The sequence below is a fragment of the Pieris rapae genome, chromosome 22 (genome assembly GCF_905147795.1).
Source record: "Pieris rapae chromosome 22, ilPieRapa1.1, whole genome shotgun sequence".
NCBI lineage: Eukaryota > Metazoa > Arthropoda > Insecta > Lepidoptera > Pieridae > Pieris > Pieris rapae.
In genome coordinates, this window is record NC_059530.1 from 2,825,246 (window position 1) to 2,843,215 (window position 17,970).

Genomic DNA, 17,970 nt, shown 5'->3' on the forward strand with positions numbered 1-17,970 from the left:
GCCAGGGGCATCTAGGGGTACCCTGAACTTAAATTAAGTTAAAAAGGTTGATTACCTGATTCTGAAATCACTTCTGTTAAAATTTTATAGTTTTATTTCCGTATTCTATATTTAAAATATCGCGCTATTCTCATTTTGACATTCCAAAGTCAAAATGTAATAAAATAAAATAAAACTTTTTATTAAAGCAATGTATAAAACCAAAGACAAATTGTCTTTGATATAAATCAATACTTTTTGTTTATAGTAGTTTTGTGCGTATGATTTTAAAAATGCTTTTATAGTATTTAGAATTGATATGACGTCAGTTAAAAACAAAGTGAAAAGTGATTTATGTTTACTTGACATAAATTGTACAAAGCTTGATTGAAAGTGTACCGCATTATTGCAACTTACCCCTCACATCAAAGAAATGCAATATCCAAGAATTACGCCCGTGCTGCCGGATATTACACGCATTCTATTAGATGATGTTTTCAAAAAAGATTTTATATTGATACCCGCGAACTTCGTTTCTCCTTAATGTGATTTCACTTAGTCTACCTTTTTAGCACAACATGGAACATTTTGCTATGCTACGCCAGAGATTGTTCGGTTTTCCTAAATTAAAACTTTTTAGGTTTTCCTGTGAATGAGTGAGAAAACTCTATATAAATACCTACATCTCAGAGTCGTTAAGTTTTTAATTAACAAATAAAAAATAAGGATTGATCGTAGAGAGGTTAAAATGAGTGTATGTTTGTATTTTTATATGTAACATAAAAATAAAATTTAGGAGTAGACAACCCTTAATATTTAGGGGGATAAAAATTAGACGTCCGATTCGCAAACCAAACCTACGGCTACGACTACATTTCACGAAAATCGGTCGATCCATTTCCGATCAGTTTAATTGCAAACACCGTGACACGAGAATTTTATATATTTTAGTTTTAATTTGTCTTGAAGGAACATTCGAAATAACACTTCAACGTGTGACCCTTATCCCCCACCTCCCCAGCTCATCCACTATCTCACCATAATGAGGAAACCAGCATGCATTAGACAGTGGTCTGCGTATCAGGCACAGAAGGCTCATCTACTTGCCTATTAAAAAAAAATGATCACAAAACATAACAGAAATCTGAAGACCAGACATTAGTTTACATTTTGATCAAAAGCAAATTGGCCATAATAAATTTATTTTGACAGTCATAATTTTGATTAGACGTTACATCGTGCGACAACCGGCATTTAGTAGCAAAACAATGGATTTCAATTAAATTAATTGTTATTTACTAAGGTGGCAATTACATAAATATGACGGTCTATACCAGTGATTCCCAAAGTGGTCTACTATATATCGACACCTAGGGGTCTATGACAACCTGCAAGGGGTCTACATCAGCGAAAAAAAAATTTCGGGGGTCCACGATAGTGGATCTCAACACATACACTGATAGTACCTATTTACTTACATCACTTACTATCTTATAATATCAAAACATATACATTATTTACAAAAGTGCCTATGAAGTAAATATTATGTTTATAAATTTTAAAATTAAATTTAAAATCTATGTTTATAAAATGGTGTTGGTATTCACTTTGTGATACAAAATTTTATTTTGAGTAATTTTAATTTTAATTCAATTAATAAATGTATAACATTTACACAATTAACATGTGTTTTTACTTTAAGTTTTTAACACTAAACTTCACAACAATTAGAAATTTACAGGAAATCAATATCAGGTAAGTTTTACTATGATATGTATATTAGTAATATGGTAATATGGTATTTTTTACTACCCAACACGGAAAAACATGGCAAGGGGTCTACGACACAAAAAAGTTTGAGGAGCTCTGGTCTATACGGTACTGTCTAAATGTAAATTTGACTATAATATATAATTTGAATCTGGTGTGAAAGGATGGTTCACCGCAACCCAAAACAAGAACCCTCGATGATTGACTGGCCAGAAGGCCTCAGTGATATCGATGAGTTGTATATATTCTTAGCGGAATAACTTTTATAGCGATTTTTCGCGATGACGTCATAGTAGTGATTTGTTGTAGATGTCACTACGTATATTATACGTTGTCTATCATCAAAAATTAAAGGCTATCCTGCCTGTTATACGTTGTCTACAAAATCTATTATTGACTTTACAATTCCTAAAACCCTTCGAATGTCTCACCCTAATAACTTATTCATTATTTTTTTATACCCAGCGTATACGAAAATGATTGATTTCACAGCATGTAACCAGGGTTGCCACCAATAGACAAAAGTCAAGTCAAAAATATTGGTTGTCAAAAACAGTTATAGGGGTGTTAAGCTTATAGTAAATTACCTTAGATTTAGGGAGAGTATGTCGAGATTTAGCTCGAACTATGACTATAGATAGACGAGAGTTATTATTATTTAAGCTTTATTAATCCATACAACAATTGATTAGTTAACATTCCTTAATATTAGTAATGTTAGTAAGAGTTAAATTAAGTTAAATTTTTTAAGTGGTCTAGTTTTTGTATGGCCTCTTTTAGGGAAAAAGACTCCATATCTTTCCATTTCTCTTAGACGGGAGTTGTACTTAATGCCAATTCTCGGAATTAGCTTTAGTGTTGTATGAGACAGAAGACAGGTCCTGAGCTATTCATTGATTTTGATTGTACACCAGAACTTGCAGGTTTGACTGATATCAGGCATTGTAAGGCACACCATTTTAAAACTATTTGTATAAAACTCTTTATAAAAAAATTAATACTTAACTATGTTAATAAAACGTGAGAGAATGTATGTGAGTTGACGCCAATACCTACAGGCGTATCAAAACTCTCCGTCTCCTCTTTTACATTTTAGTCTTTATTTATCTATATTAATTTATGAAGAGGAAAGATTTGTTTGTATATACACACATATATATAACAAATATATATATATACATATGTGTGTGTTAGATATTCGTTTATATGCATCGGTTATAAATCCGTAAAATCGGTTTACTGACGCTAGTTCAACTTGAGAACGTCATAGAAAAATACTGATAGAATGGTATTTTATATATATCTATTTTAAGGCCTCTCCAAAGTTTCCCTCGTCGTTTAATGGTCCTGTTAACATTGTGGCGGATTTACAATAAGACTGTGATGAAAAATGACTTGGTGTGCTTTTTCAACTTTTTAGTAAACTTGCATTGTACATATTTACTATTGTTTTGTTGTATCTCTAATCAATTGTGTATTTACATTGTATATATGCGAATGCTTGGTAGAAACATGTGTCTTGTTAGATATTTTGTTTCGTCCGTTTGTCCCCGTTGTGTATGATGTTGCGTGCTGCTTGATTGGGGGAAAGTTGCATTATAAGCGCTGTGCCTTGCTCCCTCCTTTCTTAAACATATTTTTATAAGTATCTGATGTCCTCATTAACTATAATATTTGAGAGCAAAAATATAATACAAAAAAAATCTTACTTTAGAATTGTATTGACTACGTTGAAATTGATATCTACTTTCCAAATTAGTGAATTAAACGTTTTGTGTTTAAATTACACGGTCCATTTTACTATTTATTTTGACTATATGTACTCATCGACCCGAAATAATTTTATATTTTCCCGAAGGTGACAACCCTACGATAACCTTTACACCCCACACGAGGGGAACTAGTCGCTTGGAAAACAATCGTCACGCCCTGTTATTATACGTTTAGCGGAATCATTTGTTTTTTTCTAAACTAGCTGGTGCTCATTGAAAAAGGGTTTATGGATTTTTTTAGATTTTTATCCTGACGGAAATTTGTTTAGGTACCACTTTTAAAAAGAAAAACAACGATATTTTTAGTTTTAATCTACAAATTTATGTTAAAATATGTTGTAAATATATTTCGACTCTTATAAAAGCATTTATTCACTAACCAAATACAAAAATTTACATACTTTTAAACTAAGCGATAACATTATTTTAAATTTTGAAGTTATACTTCTTTTGACACATTAGGAAAGAATTATGAGAGTAAATTTGGCGCGAGCACACCGTGAAAAAAAACCGACACCCTGAAGTTAACTTTCTTCTGTAAAAAATGTCAATTTCTTTAATTATGTACAAGTATTTTTGTGGGATATTGAAATAAACTTTATTGACTAAATAATGCGTTATAAATTAACTTTCAATGTATTATATACCTCATTTTCTCTTGTTAGTGTCGTTTTTTCTACAAAAATAGATAAGGTGAAACATAAAATTGTTAAAAAGATTTTTATCTTAATACGCCAAATAAGTAAGTATTACTTCTAACTCGTGTACATTAGTATAATATATTCTTCCGCATACTGTAAATTTATTCTATTAAAATGCGTTCCAATAATTACGGTACTATTAAACCTAAAGAAGTGAAATAAAGCAACTAAAATCTATAGTTATAGTATAGTTGGTACCTATAGTCTATAGTTTTTACTTTTTATTTACAAATCATTTGTGCAAAATCGCGCCATTTAGTTGCATACTGTTTGTTATACTTTCTTCTCTTTCTTTTGTTTCAGGTGAGGCAGTGTGCCACAGAGAGGGATAGATGCTAAGACAATCATGGCGTCGTGGTTATTCATCGCGGCCATATTTGCAGCTGCAAACGCACAGAGTAATAGAAGTAAGATAATCATTATTTAACTTAATTAATGTAATAAAATTTGTAAATGAATAAAAATCTTGTAGGTATATACTAGTTTAAGTCTTCGACTTCATCGATTTTTGGGTCTAGGATGTCATTAGAAGCAAGACTACTGTTTTTACTGTTATTCATTTTCGTGAGGTTAAAACGCACGATCTCAGTTAACTTTAGCATAGGTTAACACTGAGAATGTATGCTTTATTTTCTTATCTGGAAATAATGTATAATAATAATACATAATACATTAAACCCGTTTGTCCGATTTCAAATTGAACCAACTCAAACTTATTGAACTTTAAGAAAACAAAAACAATGAAATAAATTGAAAACTCGTGAAAAACTTTAAACGGCGCCGAAGGAATGGGAAAATTTTTCACGAGAAACTTAAGAAATATATCAGATATTCATATTGTGCAACTGACAATCTAGTTTATTTGAATTTATAAAGTTTTTAAAGCGATATCAAGATTTTTATATAAAACGTTCAAAGATATAAATAACTTGAGTTAAATCTTCATATAACCTACACCCACTGACTACTAAGCCAATTTTCATAAAGCCTATCATAGATTTGTTGTTGAGTAAACCCAGAACGAAAATGTTCTCGCGTAAGGTTAATTTTCACGTATAACGTGTTTTAGATTTGCCACCAAATCACAAAAACAAATGACAAATGAATGCATTAGGTTACCAAAGAGTTCTAAAATTGAAAATTAAAAAAGTTTTCATTAGTTATGTTTCTAACTTGCCAGTTTAAAACATTTTCAGAGTTACCCACGAACTATTGTAATAATTTAAACTATTGTAATGTTTTGAAAAAAATCATAGTAGAAAATCATAAAATCAAACAAACTTATAATTTTAAATAATATTTGTTTTGTTTAAATATATATTAAAGAACTACAAGTATTTTTAAAGACAAATAAATTATTTCAGAAGTAGTTAGATCAATTTTAGCTTTTTGCTTGGAATAGAATGGAATTTAAGCCGGCTTCCCAGGCGTCACAAAGGACAACTGGCGATTTATCTTATGTTTTCAAAACAATAAGAAATATTACCAAAACGGCAAACGGTAATCCAATAAAGTACAGACGCTAAACGACTCCGGAAATGACGTCACATTTCCACCAACATCCGGCCGCCATTGGCGATAACTTTACGATGACTGTCGGAAGCAGAGCCATTACCGACGCGCTGTCTTATTTATATTTATTGTATATTTCTCTTTTATTGTTGTTTCAAAATTTAAGAATACTCCAAGTCTCCCTTGGTCGAGCGAAGTTATTTTTAACGGAAGAGCTCTTGAAATTTGCTACTCTTTGTTGGTTTAACAATAAACAGATTCCTATAAAACCTTATTGTTGGCTTCTCCGTGTAGTAAGGACAAGCCAACAATAAAGTTTTCAGTGTGAAAAAATTTGCCATTTGATATTATGAAAAGTGTTGACTTGAGTTAGTTTTAATCGTTAATCTATTTATTAAATAAAAAAAAACATAATTCATGACAGAAATATGGTTGCGACATAATTGATCTAACGTTATGATAACGAAAGTTTCACACTTCCGCTCAGGGGGACGACGTACTATTTTTTTAAGAAGAAATTATCTCAGTGTTATATCAAATAAAAAAAAACTCGTGTAAGACAAGAAGTATGTATGTATTACATTTACAGAATAATATAATAAATTATTTTAAAGTTACATTAGAAAACCGCTGTTGTTTGTATAAATGTAAGCATATTTATTTATTGTTGTAACGGTACAAATCAAATTAGTTTTTCAACTTAATTTTTTTTATTGGCTATCCAATAAAAGACTGGGTAGTCGATTTATAGCTGCGGTAGACAATGTAAATGGGTGTGTACTGTGTACACACTCCGTATTTGAGAACGTCGTTGTATCTGTAATAGTTTTTGTAACTTCAGAGTCATTACAAAATACGCAAGGCCTCTGAAAAATCAAAATCCATGTAATAGATAACTTAAACCTTTTAATAACCAATATTAGATAGAGTTGATATTTGATGACTTTAATTTAATTAGAGATTCCTTATATGACCTCGGCCTAATTTATCGTGCTGTCAAATTAAGGACCAACCTAACCAATCACGACAATTTAATTTAAAATATTCAAAAGAGGCCAGGAAGTAGTATACAACCTCCACCGGATGTAAGTCCAACCGTTATCACACTTCCGTTTAGAAATTGCGTTTAAACACGTCATTGTTTTAAAGTTTTATTTGAGTTTGCAAATAGTTTGTAAATCGAATACCCCTTATATTATAGAAGACTGTTTGATTAAAAAAGGCTACAAAATTATTGAACTGATTAAAAAAAAATTAACAACCCAACGTTATCCCTGGTGAATGATATATTCTAGATATGAAATTATTATCGTGTAAGCCAAGGTGTGAAAAAGACCAATATCTTAATTGCGTACGCTGGCGTAACCCAAAAATCAAAATAAAATTAGTTTTTATTGATATTGACCTACTTAGTCTATGGTTTTTTTTTTCATTAAGTACAAATAAAACAAAATAGTACATATTTAAATATTATGTTTCAGATGATGGGCCGCGGTTTTTGTCTAGAGGACATTCATTCAGAACTGTGGTAGGAGACACACTTCTGTTGCCGTGTCAAGTACAAAATTTAGGTAAGTTGTTGACTTTATGCCTGAATAATTTATACTTGTTTTTCAATCACAAAATAATTATAGATAAATTTTAAAATTTCGGGATAAATAATTTACTTAATTCTTATTAAATAATCTTCGTTCGTAAGGTTTTTGAAGAACGTTTTGTACGGGGCACACTTCTTTTAATGATAAAGACAACTTTGAAAGGCCGGCAACGTACTCGCCCAGCGTTGGGCGGTGGTATCACTTAACCATCACCAACACATCAGATGGGCCTGCTACCAGTTTGCCCCCTTATCTATAAAAAAATCTATCGACCCTGTACGTCTGTGACCATTTAGGGACCCGAAGGCTAGTTCATGGTTAAGCTGGTCAAAGATCCACCCGGAGCAACAGCAGCACCTTCCTCCAAAAAAACGCACATACATCAGAGAAATTTTGTCAGGAGTTTTTTGAAGGCTTGACTTTACTTCGGATATTTTCAGGTTCGCTGGTTCTACTATGGAGGCGAGGCCCTGCTGTGCTGACGGCAGCCAGTCTCATGGTCACCAGAGATGAGAGGTTCCGTCTTGTTGATGGCTACAATCTTCAGATCACTGATGTGGGGCCACAGGTGAGGAACTTGTATAAGTTATTACAAAGTTCATGTTGTAATTAAAACTTAATAGTTTTAACTCGTTCAATTCGTTAAATTCCCTAATGAGAATACACATAAGATAAATATATCATGTTTGCGATGGTTCCCATTTTAAGGAAAAATTACCTGTCTCTGGGTCCCGAGCTCTAGCTCTAAAGTTATTAATTTAATCTATAACTTTTTTGTTTAAATTTTTGGACTGTTTACAACACACGGAAGTGAATGAGTGAGATGTAGGATAAATTTATTAAACTACTGAGTAGTTTATACATATACCCGATCATCTATATATTAGAGGTTCAAACTCAAAATAACTTTATTCATACTATGGACAATATACAGAACATATACATATGTCGATAGTATCGAAGCTAGCATTCAGTTGGCACAACGCCTTTGGCAATGGGGATCAGTGTAATGGTTTTTTTATTTATATACAATTTGTTGCATTACAAATTTGGTACATATAGAGTTTACATTCGTTAAAGAGGTGAGAGGAGCCTTATCGCTTACAAGCGATCTCTTCCAGGCGACCCTTGTAGGAAGAAGAAATAAGGGTAATATGGAAAAATGAAGGAAAAAATAAAAAAAAATAAAAAACAGTCTCAATGTAGACTTATAAACCTCTAAGAGTTATATTACTAGGTTCTAAAACTCATAGAAACAATATATTTACAGATCCAAAAAAATATTGTTAACGGAAGCAAAAAGCCACGCTTTACGTATTTCCTTTTTAGACATAATCAAAAATTTCCATACAATTTCAGCGCGTATATCAAAGCGCATAACCTCAAAACATAATTGGAGGGGAAAAAGATAATTGCCATATAAAATAACGTTATGACAGCGGTTCGTTATTTTTTATTATGGCAACCCGCAAATATCAGCGAGCGTAATTCGAGGTGTACTAAAGGGACTAGTCATTTTCGTTGCACTGAAATGAGTATCACAGTGTTGTCTTTGGGTGATTGTTTATAACCTTATATACCTGAAGTACGAAATTCAGATTAGAGGCTGATATAGCCTCCTCACACTCGTGTTCTTCATTGCTGAAGGTTGATATGAATGAATGATATCTCTCCACATTAATTAAAAATAACAAGATCATAACAAATTCTGTCCCGCAGCCTCGTTTGCCCCTCTATTATATAAAAAAAAAAGTTTGGTGTCTGTGGCAGTGTACCCCCCTTAACGCTGACTGCAGTTCCTCACTGCGATACTTATTCGTTGAACTAGGAAAACATTAGCTCTGGGGTCACCGGTACTATCTACCAGGCGACAACTTAATCTTTAAAAAGCGCCCGGGCACTTGAACCCCATGGCCCAACAGTCTCTACTCCAAAGAGAACAAAATCGTGACAACAAAAAAAAAACAACATTTGCCGTGTATTTTTAGAATAACAAGGTTCTGCCATTAATTACCACTCATTTTGGTGTTATTATTACCGGAATACAATTGTCAATCACCGATATCAGTTAATGAAATCTTGTAAGAGCGACATTATTTAGCTCATTAATTTATGAATTCATCGTTCATACAAATCTATTATTTTTAATTACTTTTATCAATTAAGCAATTCTTTTCTATTTTTACCAAAAGCAAAAAAGAACCGAGAAATCAATGACTGGGTCGTGTTAATAATTATTTATTTATTTTAGTTTATTAATAATTTATTAATAATCCAAATTAATTTAGGATTTTTAAATTAAAAATATAGCCAATCGGATTACAAGCATACGAAGAACATCATGTACTAAGACAATGTTTTAATAATTTAGTTCAGGTGTGTTCTATGTGTGTGAGTGTAGTGGTGTGTGTGTCTTTAATGATCAGTACTTTTATAAAAGATAAATGAAACTTAACCTTGCATTTATTTTAAGTATTTTCATTAGATACATATTATAAAAAGTAAAGAAAGTAGTTAATTTCGCTTAAAACACGAAATTAACTAAGTACAAACTATAAGATATATAAAACACAATAAAAATTTGTTTACTAATCAAATTACAATGCCTGCAGTACTGATTCTCGCCCATTTCTTTCTACTTTCTCTTGTCATATGGCATTCGCCTGACCATCGCCAGTTTATCCTTCCTTTTTTCTGTAACACATTTTTCATATTTGTAATCGCGTCTGCCTTCGCATCACAAAGTGAATATGTATCAATATTCTACAACTTACCCAATTTATAAACATAGATATTAAATTTAAACTTTATAAACATATATTTACTTCATAGGTAGGTTCTTTTATAAAATATAATGTATATGTTTTGATATTATAATATAGTATAATGTAAGTAAATAGGTATCAGTATTCGTGTTGAGATCCACTATCGTGGACTCCCACTTTTATTTCTAGGACCCCCAATTTTTTTTCGCTGACGTAGACCCGTAGGGGTCGATATAGACTTTGGGAATCACTGGTTTAAACGTTCATTTTATTCTTTTGTTTTTTCTTAATTTAAGATAGTAAGTCAAGCTACAAGCTTAAACATTTTGGTGATTTAAGAGTAACGAAGTGTTTATTGCCATTTCACGTCCGTTCCAAGCTCTTTGAGAACTGGCACTGAATATAAATTTAGGACCTTCCTTCCATCGTTAATGTTATTTATATATCTATTAATTATTACTTTAATAGTGTATTATTATTATGTTTTCAGCCACATTCGTGTTTGTAACCGAAAACTTATGACGTTCATCATAATATATATAATAAATAAAATAAAAAAGCCATTTATTTCCAGTATTTAACTCTCGTCTGGAACCCCAAGTTGTAGGCCTCCTCGAGTCACGCCCATTTATCTCTGTCTTCGGCTATTTTACTCCAATTTTATGATATATACTAAACTTAAATCAGAAGCTTTTTGATCACAGGAGCCATTATTTAGTCTCGACTCTGAATCTTATCTGGTGATAAATTTCAGGATGCTGGTGACTACGTCTGTCAGATCTCAGACCGTGTAGCGCGAGACCAGGTCCACACAGTCGAGGTACTGGTCCCTCCCAGTGTGAGACCCTCACCGGAGTCCCGACATGCCGCCGCCAGACGTGGTGGTGCTGCGGTATTGGAGTGTAGAGCGTCTGGGAATCCTGTGCCTACTGTTACCTGGCATAAGCTGGTAAGCATATAATCATTCCTGTCTGTCTTAGAATTAACATACACACATAGACAGGAAGTCTATTGCACCAGGGATAAGGCGTCATTGATTTGAAGCTCACATTAACAGAGTTTTCCAATGAGTGAACGTTAAAATATTTATTTCTCAGTAATGTAGTATTAATTGATGATGATGACGTAATGAATGTAGTATTGACGTATTAAGTCGTTCCTCTGTAACCACAAATTTTCGTCTCCGAAGTATTAAAGGGAATGTAAAAGAAAAGAAGGTTTTAATTCGTATTCTGTGGATACTATTGTCAAAAGAGCAAAGCGATGTTCTACAATTTTATAGACATCTACAAAATAAGTCTGCGATATATCACCAATTTTTGCATTTTAGGCTTGTCGAGAAATGATTTAGACTATAGAACATCGTATAAAAACAAGTCCTTTGTCAATTGAATGTTTGTTTGCTATTAACTCAAAATCTATTGTACAGAATTAATTTCGCTTTACGCTTTACTTTATGTTAAATGATTCATGAAGAAGATTTAGATTAATTTTATTTAATTGTACGCACTTTGTTACCAAAACCAACATATATATATTTTTATTATTTATTTACACTTCGTTCGCAAAAAAAAATCATTTAAAATTTTTATTTATTTATTTGCACACACTTCGATACAAAGATACGTTTATAGCAGTTCCATAAGTTATTAGGCAGCCTGGCCTTATCGCTTATATAACAAGCGATTTCTTCCTGGCAACCCTAATATGGAACAATGTTTTTTTTTTTTTCAATTGTTATTTATTTATTTATTTCGTATTTATTTATTTAGTACTCCTAGTTTATACTTATATTTTCAAGGTTTACAGAGTGCCGGGGTTACTAGTAAAACAATATAATGAACATTAATGTTCTTTCAGAATGACACAAGTACTCGGCTCGGTGAGGGGCCACAACTTCAGTTGTCGCGGTTGGAGCGTCAACACAGCGGACGTTACGCGTGTACCGTTGATAATGGCGTTGGACCGCCAATTGTTACTGAGTTCCAGCTGCAGGTGCTATGTAAGTTGATATTTATATGTAAACCACAATGCTTCTTAATTTATTATACATAAAGCGTTGTTAAAAGTAGTAAAATGTAGATTTAAAAAGACTCAACTAGATAATCATGAATTTATTAAAAAAATAATTAAATTTTTACGTTAATCACGTGATACATAAACAGCCAGGATTGGTCGAATCGACGATACGTAGTTTACTTTCAAATAATGTCCACTTGTCTAATCCTAATGTGATTGTCTACAGGCATCGTCGCCATCTTGCGTCGCGTTACGAAATCGAAATAACAAATTGTATTGTTTACTATTATACTAACAATAACAAATCTTAAATAGGTTTTAAAATATGTGAATATTAAAAAATTACGTTAGCGTTACGTTTTAATTAACATTCTACAATTAGAAACCGTCGAAAATTAATTCCACAATAGTATTAGGATTAGACAAGTGGTCAATATATAAAAGCGCTACGTAATCGTCGATTCGAACAAAAAATAATCAAATTGTCAAAGCCTCCATTATTGGTCTCCAAACTTAATTAATTGTTTAATTTATTATTCAGTGTCTAACTTTAAGCATTTAATCAAACTTATTTCTACACATTGTCTTACTTATTAAAGACAGTTCTACTTATAATACTCTATTTACAAAGGCGATTCTGATCATACAATTCTATAAACTAAAAAGGGTCCTTTTAGATTATCGAACGCTGGTGCTATAACCTGGGCTCAGACTTTTCTAATATACAACTCGGTGATCAGCCTTCTATGCCTGACACACGTTGACATTTTGGGTCTAAGCATATCCATTTCCTCACGATGTTTTCTTTCATATGAACGAGTGGTAAATGCGCACACAGTCAGACCTCTGATATGAAATACTTTATTTTAAAGAACGTTTTTTTTATAATTAACAAGAAGTCATTTAAGTTTAAAGTCTTTAAAGCCATGTCATTCAGATTACTCGAAATAACACATAACTAACACGCATACGAATTTGACAGTCGCTCATGTATCTAGGTCATGTTTTTATTTTATAATAAAAAAATATGTTTCAGTTCCCCCTGAGATCACAGTGGAAAGATCGTGGGTTCATACGGGAGAGGGGTTCAGAGCTGAACTCCTGTGTACGGTGCTGGCCGACCCTCCGGCTGAGGTATTAAATATAAATAATTGTGTGTGTGGTATTAAATATAAATAATGACGACTTTTTAAATGATCCTAATCCTTGGGATTGATTTGCTCCAGTTCAAACAATTTGTATGACTTAAAACTGGATGATTTAGAAGAGTGGCGAACAATTTCTTGCCCGCACTACGGTTTTGACTTGCGAACTGGTAGTAAATGTAAATTTAGAATCAATATACCTTTTCTGACGTTCAGAAGTGTACTTGTTTACATATATAACGTTATTTTGACTTTAGTTATAGTTATAGGGCTTGGCCTTAGATTGCATCCGTTTTAATCATTTTCATACACATGTAGATGATCGGCCTTTGTCTATACGATATTTTCGTTCACGGTAGCTACTAATTTTTGACAAGACCAATTTATATAGTTTTAATAAGGAAAAATAGTATGTCATTGTCCCTGCCATTATAGAGAATTTATTCTTCATAGCAAAATCTGTTTATTACAGGTACTGTGGTATCAAAACTCTTTTCCACTGTCTGCTAGTGAGAGAGTCACCATGTCGGTCCGCGGAAATAACCATACCCTACTCATTGCTAACGTTCAACCAGAAGACTTTGGGAACTACACGTAAGTCACATCACATATAAATACGTCTCTTTGTCTCACTAAAACTAGAGAATGGCTTGAACGATTTGGCTAATTCTTATCTTGAAATATTTGTGCAAGTTGAGAAAAGGTTCATACGAAACATATACGATAGAGCCCTTAAGATGACATTTTAAATGTCATCACAGGTCGTGTTGTCATATTGTAAATGTAATTCCAGCTGTGTAGCAGACAACAGCCTGGGTCGAGCCCGGCAACATGTAGAAGTGTCAGGTCGACCTGGTCCCGCCAGATTCACGTCCCCTCCCCTGGCGAGAGCACCGACGTCCTATACCCTGGCTTTTGCTGTGGACAGCTATCCTCCTTTGGATGAGCTGCGACTCCTGTACCGTCAGCTCGCTGTAAGTATTTTTTATATGCTGCCCACTGAAGTATTTTCAAAAAAATATGTTGTAAGCTCGAAAACGGCTGAAACAATTTATGATTTTCTTTCATTTATTCTTGGAACTCTGAGAAAGGTTTGATGAAATGAGGAAAAATATTGGAAAATATAAAATGTTTTTTTATTTATTACGTAGGTATTTATCTCGGAAAAGTGTAACAGTCTTTATGCGGTAGTACAGCTAAATGTTCCATATGTTGTTATGAATTTACTAAAGAAAAAAGAAAAAAAAGAAAGGTAGGCTAAGTGAAAAAAACGAACTTCGGGGGGGCAGCTACTTTAAAATATGTACATTTAAACAAACTAACAAACTTTAATCATTGTCAATATATCATTTACGAACAGTGAATTATTAAGGCATGATTTTTATTCCAGATCAACGAGTCCTTCCAGCAGCCAGGTCGTTGGCACGATGTGGTTATTCCAGCTCCTGAGCCCACAGGGTCCCTGACACACCGCGTCTCCCATGAGCTGAAGGGACTGGAGCCAGGTGCGGTGTACGAAGCTATTGTTCAGGCCAAGAATCGATATGGGTGGAATGAGGTGAGACAAAAACTAGTACTTACTTATATATATTTTTAATACATATATAATAAACAAGCCTGGAAGAGACCGCTTGTTAGCGATAAGGCCGCCCGTTGCATCCCTTGTAATTTATATATATTGTGTTGTTTGTATTTCTTTAGCAACGAAGTGTAAATAAATAAATAAAATAATCTTGGTACAAGTAACACAGATCAACTAACAAATCTTTACCAAAGTGATTCAGGTAAAAAGGTAATAAAAACAATTGAAGGAATAAGACAATTCAATGAGTTTACTTCTTTTGTAAAAATGACGCTCACTGAATAATATTTATAAATGTATTCTTATTTGTGACATCAACATTAGTATTATTAAATCTATGATTGATAGCCTAGACAAATTTCCTAAAACAATTAACGTAGCAATGTGTCCGTAACACTATTATTACTTTTAACTACTTACTGACAGTAATGCTAACTGCGTTTAGGTAATTAAATGTAATTAAAAAAATCTATGAACTTAGACCAGTTTCAGGTAAGTAAATGAAAAATGACACACGTTAAGTGAATTCTGGCAATGTTTTAAATAATTTTTCATAAATTCTCTAACACGGCCACACAATAAGAAGTGTTCCGCGATAAACACTTTTTTTTACTTTTTTAACAAATGTAAAAACCTAATATACTCCTCCTCTTTTGAAATTACTCTTTTCAGCTCCCTTCAGCTCCCAGATGTTTCGTGGAGCTATAAAACCATTCAACTTCGCATACTTTTTACCAAAGACTGATATTTTAATACTAATATAATGTCGTTTTACTTATGTACACATTAGTCGTAAATTAATAATCTTTATTTAACAGGTAAGCGACATCTTCCAATTCCACACACTGGGTGGGGCTCACTCGGTACACGCGAATGAGCTCTCACCTATGTTCTCGTCGGCATCTCAAATACGACTGACGTTTTCGCTGCTAGTTTGTTCCCTTTACGCCTTCGGATGACTAGCCATAGACAACACCAATTTTGACATTTCCGTTCGTTATTCTCGCAGAATAACTTTTATACCTGAATTGTAATTTTGATATTTTATATTAAATGTATATTTTGTTTTAAGTCTAGGTAATTTCGATTATATGGATATAGAGTTTGAGGAATTTCTTACTATATCCATGTAATATGTAGAAATAATTATCGTAAAACGATAACTACTGTAACACCAAAGTATCTAAGGTAGAAGTTTCTATGTCTGTCATGGTTTTGATAAAACATTTTCACACATTTACATCATATAACAAGGCTTTAGTGATTTAACATGATTCTAGCAACGGTTAAACATCAATATTCCTTAAAATTACAAATTTCCGTTTACAAAAACATGACAGATACAATTTCTAAGCGTTGTGATTAAGCCAGTTAATTTTATTTAAATCCAGAGTTCGTAATTTTTCCTTACATTTCAGACAGATTTACTTATTTGACCAATTTTGTATGTTTGTAAATCGGCCTATTAAGTTTTGTATATAGAATAATTTTTCTCATTATATAAAATAAATTCTAGTGGCCCTAGTGTTACTCCTTGGTAGACCATGTTTTTATTTATGTACTTTCATAAAATTTTGATATTCTCGACATAAGCGTTAGACTATAGATAATGTTTTTTTAATAATAAAATATTCAAAATTGTCGGTGAATTTAAGAATTCGAACAAGGCGTTGTCTCATTCTTATAAGTGTCTCTCGACAACACATAGTATTACTTTTCAAACATCACATCCATATGAATGAATTTATATCTAGACATATTTAATGTAAGCAATAAAAGTGTTAGTGATAGTGTCGCTAATCTAGACTTAGGCTAAAGGCAAGTTGTCTATATTTGCTTATGAAGTTCCGTGATTGGCTAGTATTTCTATATTATTTAGTAAATCATTGATCTACTACAACGTCGTTGCATAGGGCTCTTCTGATAGTTGAATATATTTAATATTCAGAATCATGACTTTGTGCTTAGTATGACTTATGTCAAAAACGTAATAGATTTTGATTTATCGTAGTCATAATCATAGATAACGTGACAAGTCAAATATCGTGACACCTAGTATCCCGTGCAGATTGTCTTGTCATTGTCAATAGATTCTATAAAAAAAAATAGCCAATGCTTCCCTAAAATATAATGAGTCGCTACTTTGATCGTTTCACTTAAAATATACGCCACTACTGTAATAACATTAATCTATTAATAGTGGTCATTTTGTTCTAAATTTGTTCGTGAATTGATTTAACGTTTTGACCAACTCTCACATGTATTAATCATTATGTAGGTTCATAAGCAAATAAGATAAACTTGCCAATTAAAAATAACATATTTCGCAAGCTCTTGTAAATATTTTTCAATACAGTCATAAAATGTGTTTTTTTTATGTAAAGCTATTCATTTTTAAAATTACTCTTTTTACCGACCATCTCTACAAGCCGGGTAGCAAAATTTTAATAGTGAAGATAATTGTTTCAATAATTAAAGTACATTATTAATACGGCGTAACTTGTCTAGCCCTTGTCATACATCCAATGACAAAACTGAAAAATATTTAAACGTCAATCTACTTTTGACGGCTTTTTTATTATTATTATTATTATTATATTATTACATTCCAGCTGTTCCTTTCATCCACTACGTAACAAAAAAAGACGGCAATAGTTTTAAGCGGCAAATACTATTCATTTAATTCTTTTTATCGTAGTGTTTAAATTTTTCCTTTAAATATTAATATTACCTTACACTGTATGTGTGCAATATTTATTTTAAGTCCTAAAAGCAATATTTAAACACATCATTAGTTTATAATCTATTAAAATAAGAGTCGGTTGTGAAACTAATATTTTCTTATAAATTAATAGCTTAATTTTTTTTTAGGAAAACAGTATTAAAGCTTGTCTCCTTTTATTATTGTATAGATATTTGTACTTTTAGTAGTAAAAATCGATTTTTGCGTATTCAACGAGCCGTTCCAACTGACGGGGAATTATGATACTAATTATAAAAATTATGGTCTAAGAGATAAGAAAATATGAAATTGGTGTTGGATGCCACCCTATATAATATAGATAATAATTTGCTCCGGCGTGTAAGTCAAAAGTCGATTTTTTTATCAACTTTAACAGAGTTATAA

At 32.2% G+C, this 17,970-nt stretch overlaps 1 protein-coding gene across 3 annotated transcripts in view; it reads left to right on the plus strand.

Moving 5' to 3' along the window:
• Nucleotides 1–17,619, plus strand: part of LOC110996172 (igLON family member 5) — a 105,391-nt gene extending 87,772 nt beyond the window's left edge. For all 3 annotated transcript variants that reach the window (XM_045632999.1, XM_022263727.2, XM_045633000.1), the window contains 10 exons: nt 4,526–4,629; nt 7,216–7,305; nt 7,773–7,900; nt 10,852–11,046; nt 11,958–12,099; nt 13,153–13,250; nt 13,734–13,855; nt 14,055–14,235; nt 14,652–14,819; nt 15,662–17,619. In XM_045632999.1, the coding sequence (XP_045488955.1) occupies nt 4,569–4,629; nt 7,216–7,305; nt 7,773–7,900; nt 10,852–11,046; nt 11,958–12,099; nt 13,153–13,250; nt 13,734–13,855; nt 14,055–14,235; nt 14,652–14,819; nt 15,662–15,802 (1,326 nt within the window). In that variant the 5' untranslated portion in view covers nt 4,526–4,568 and the 3' untranslated portion in view covers nt 15,803–17,619. The remainder of the gene's footprint in view (nt 1–4,525; nt 4,630–7,215; nt 7,306–7,772; nt 7,901–10,851; nt 11,047–11,957; nt 12,100–13,152; nt 13,251–13,733; nt 13,856–14,054; nt 14,236–14,651; nt 14,820–15,661) is intronic.
• The last annotated feature ends 351 nt before the right edge of the window (nt 17,620–17,970 follow it).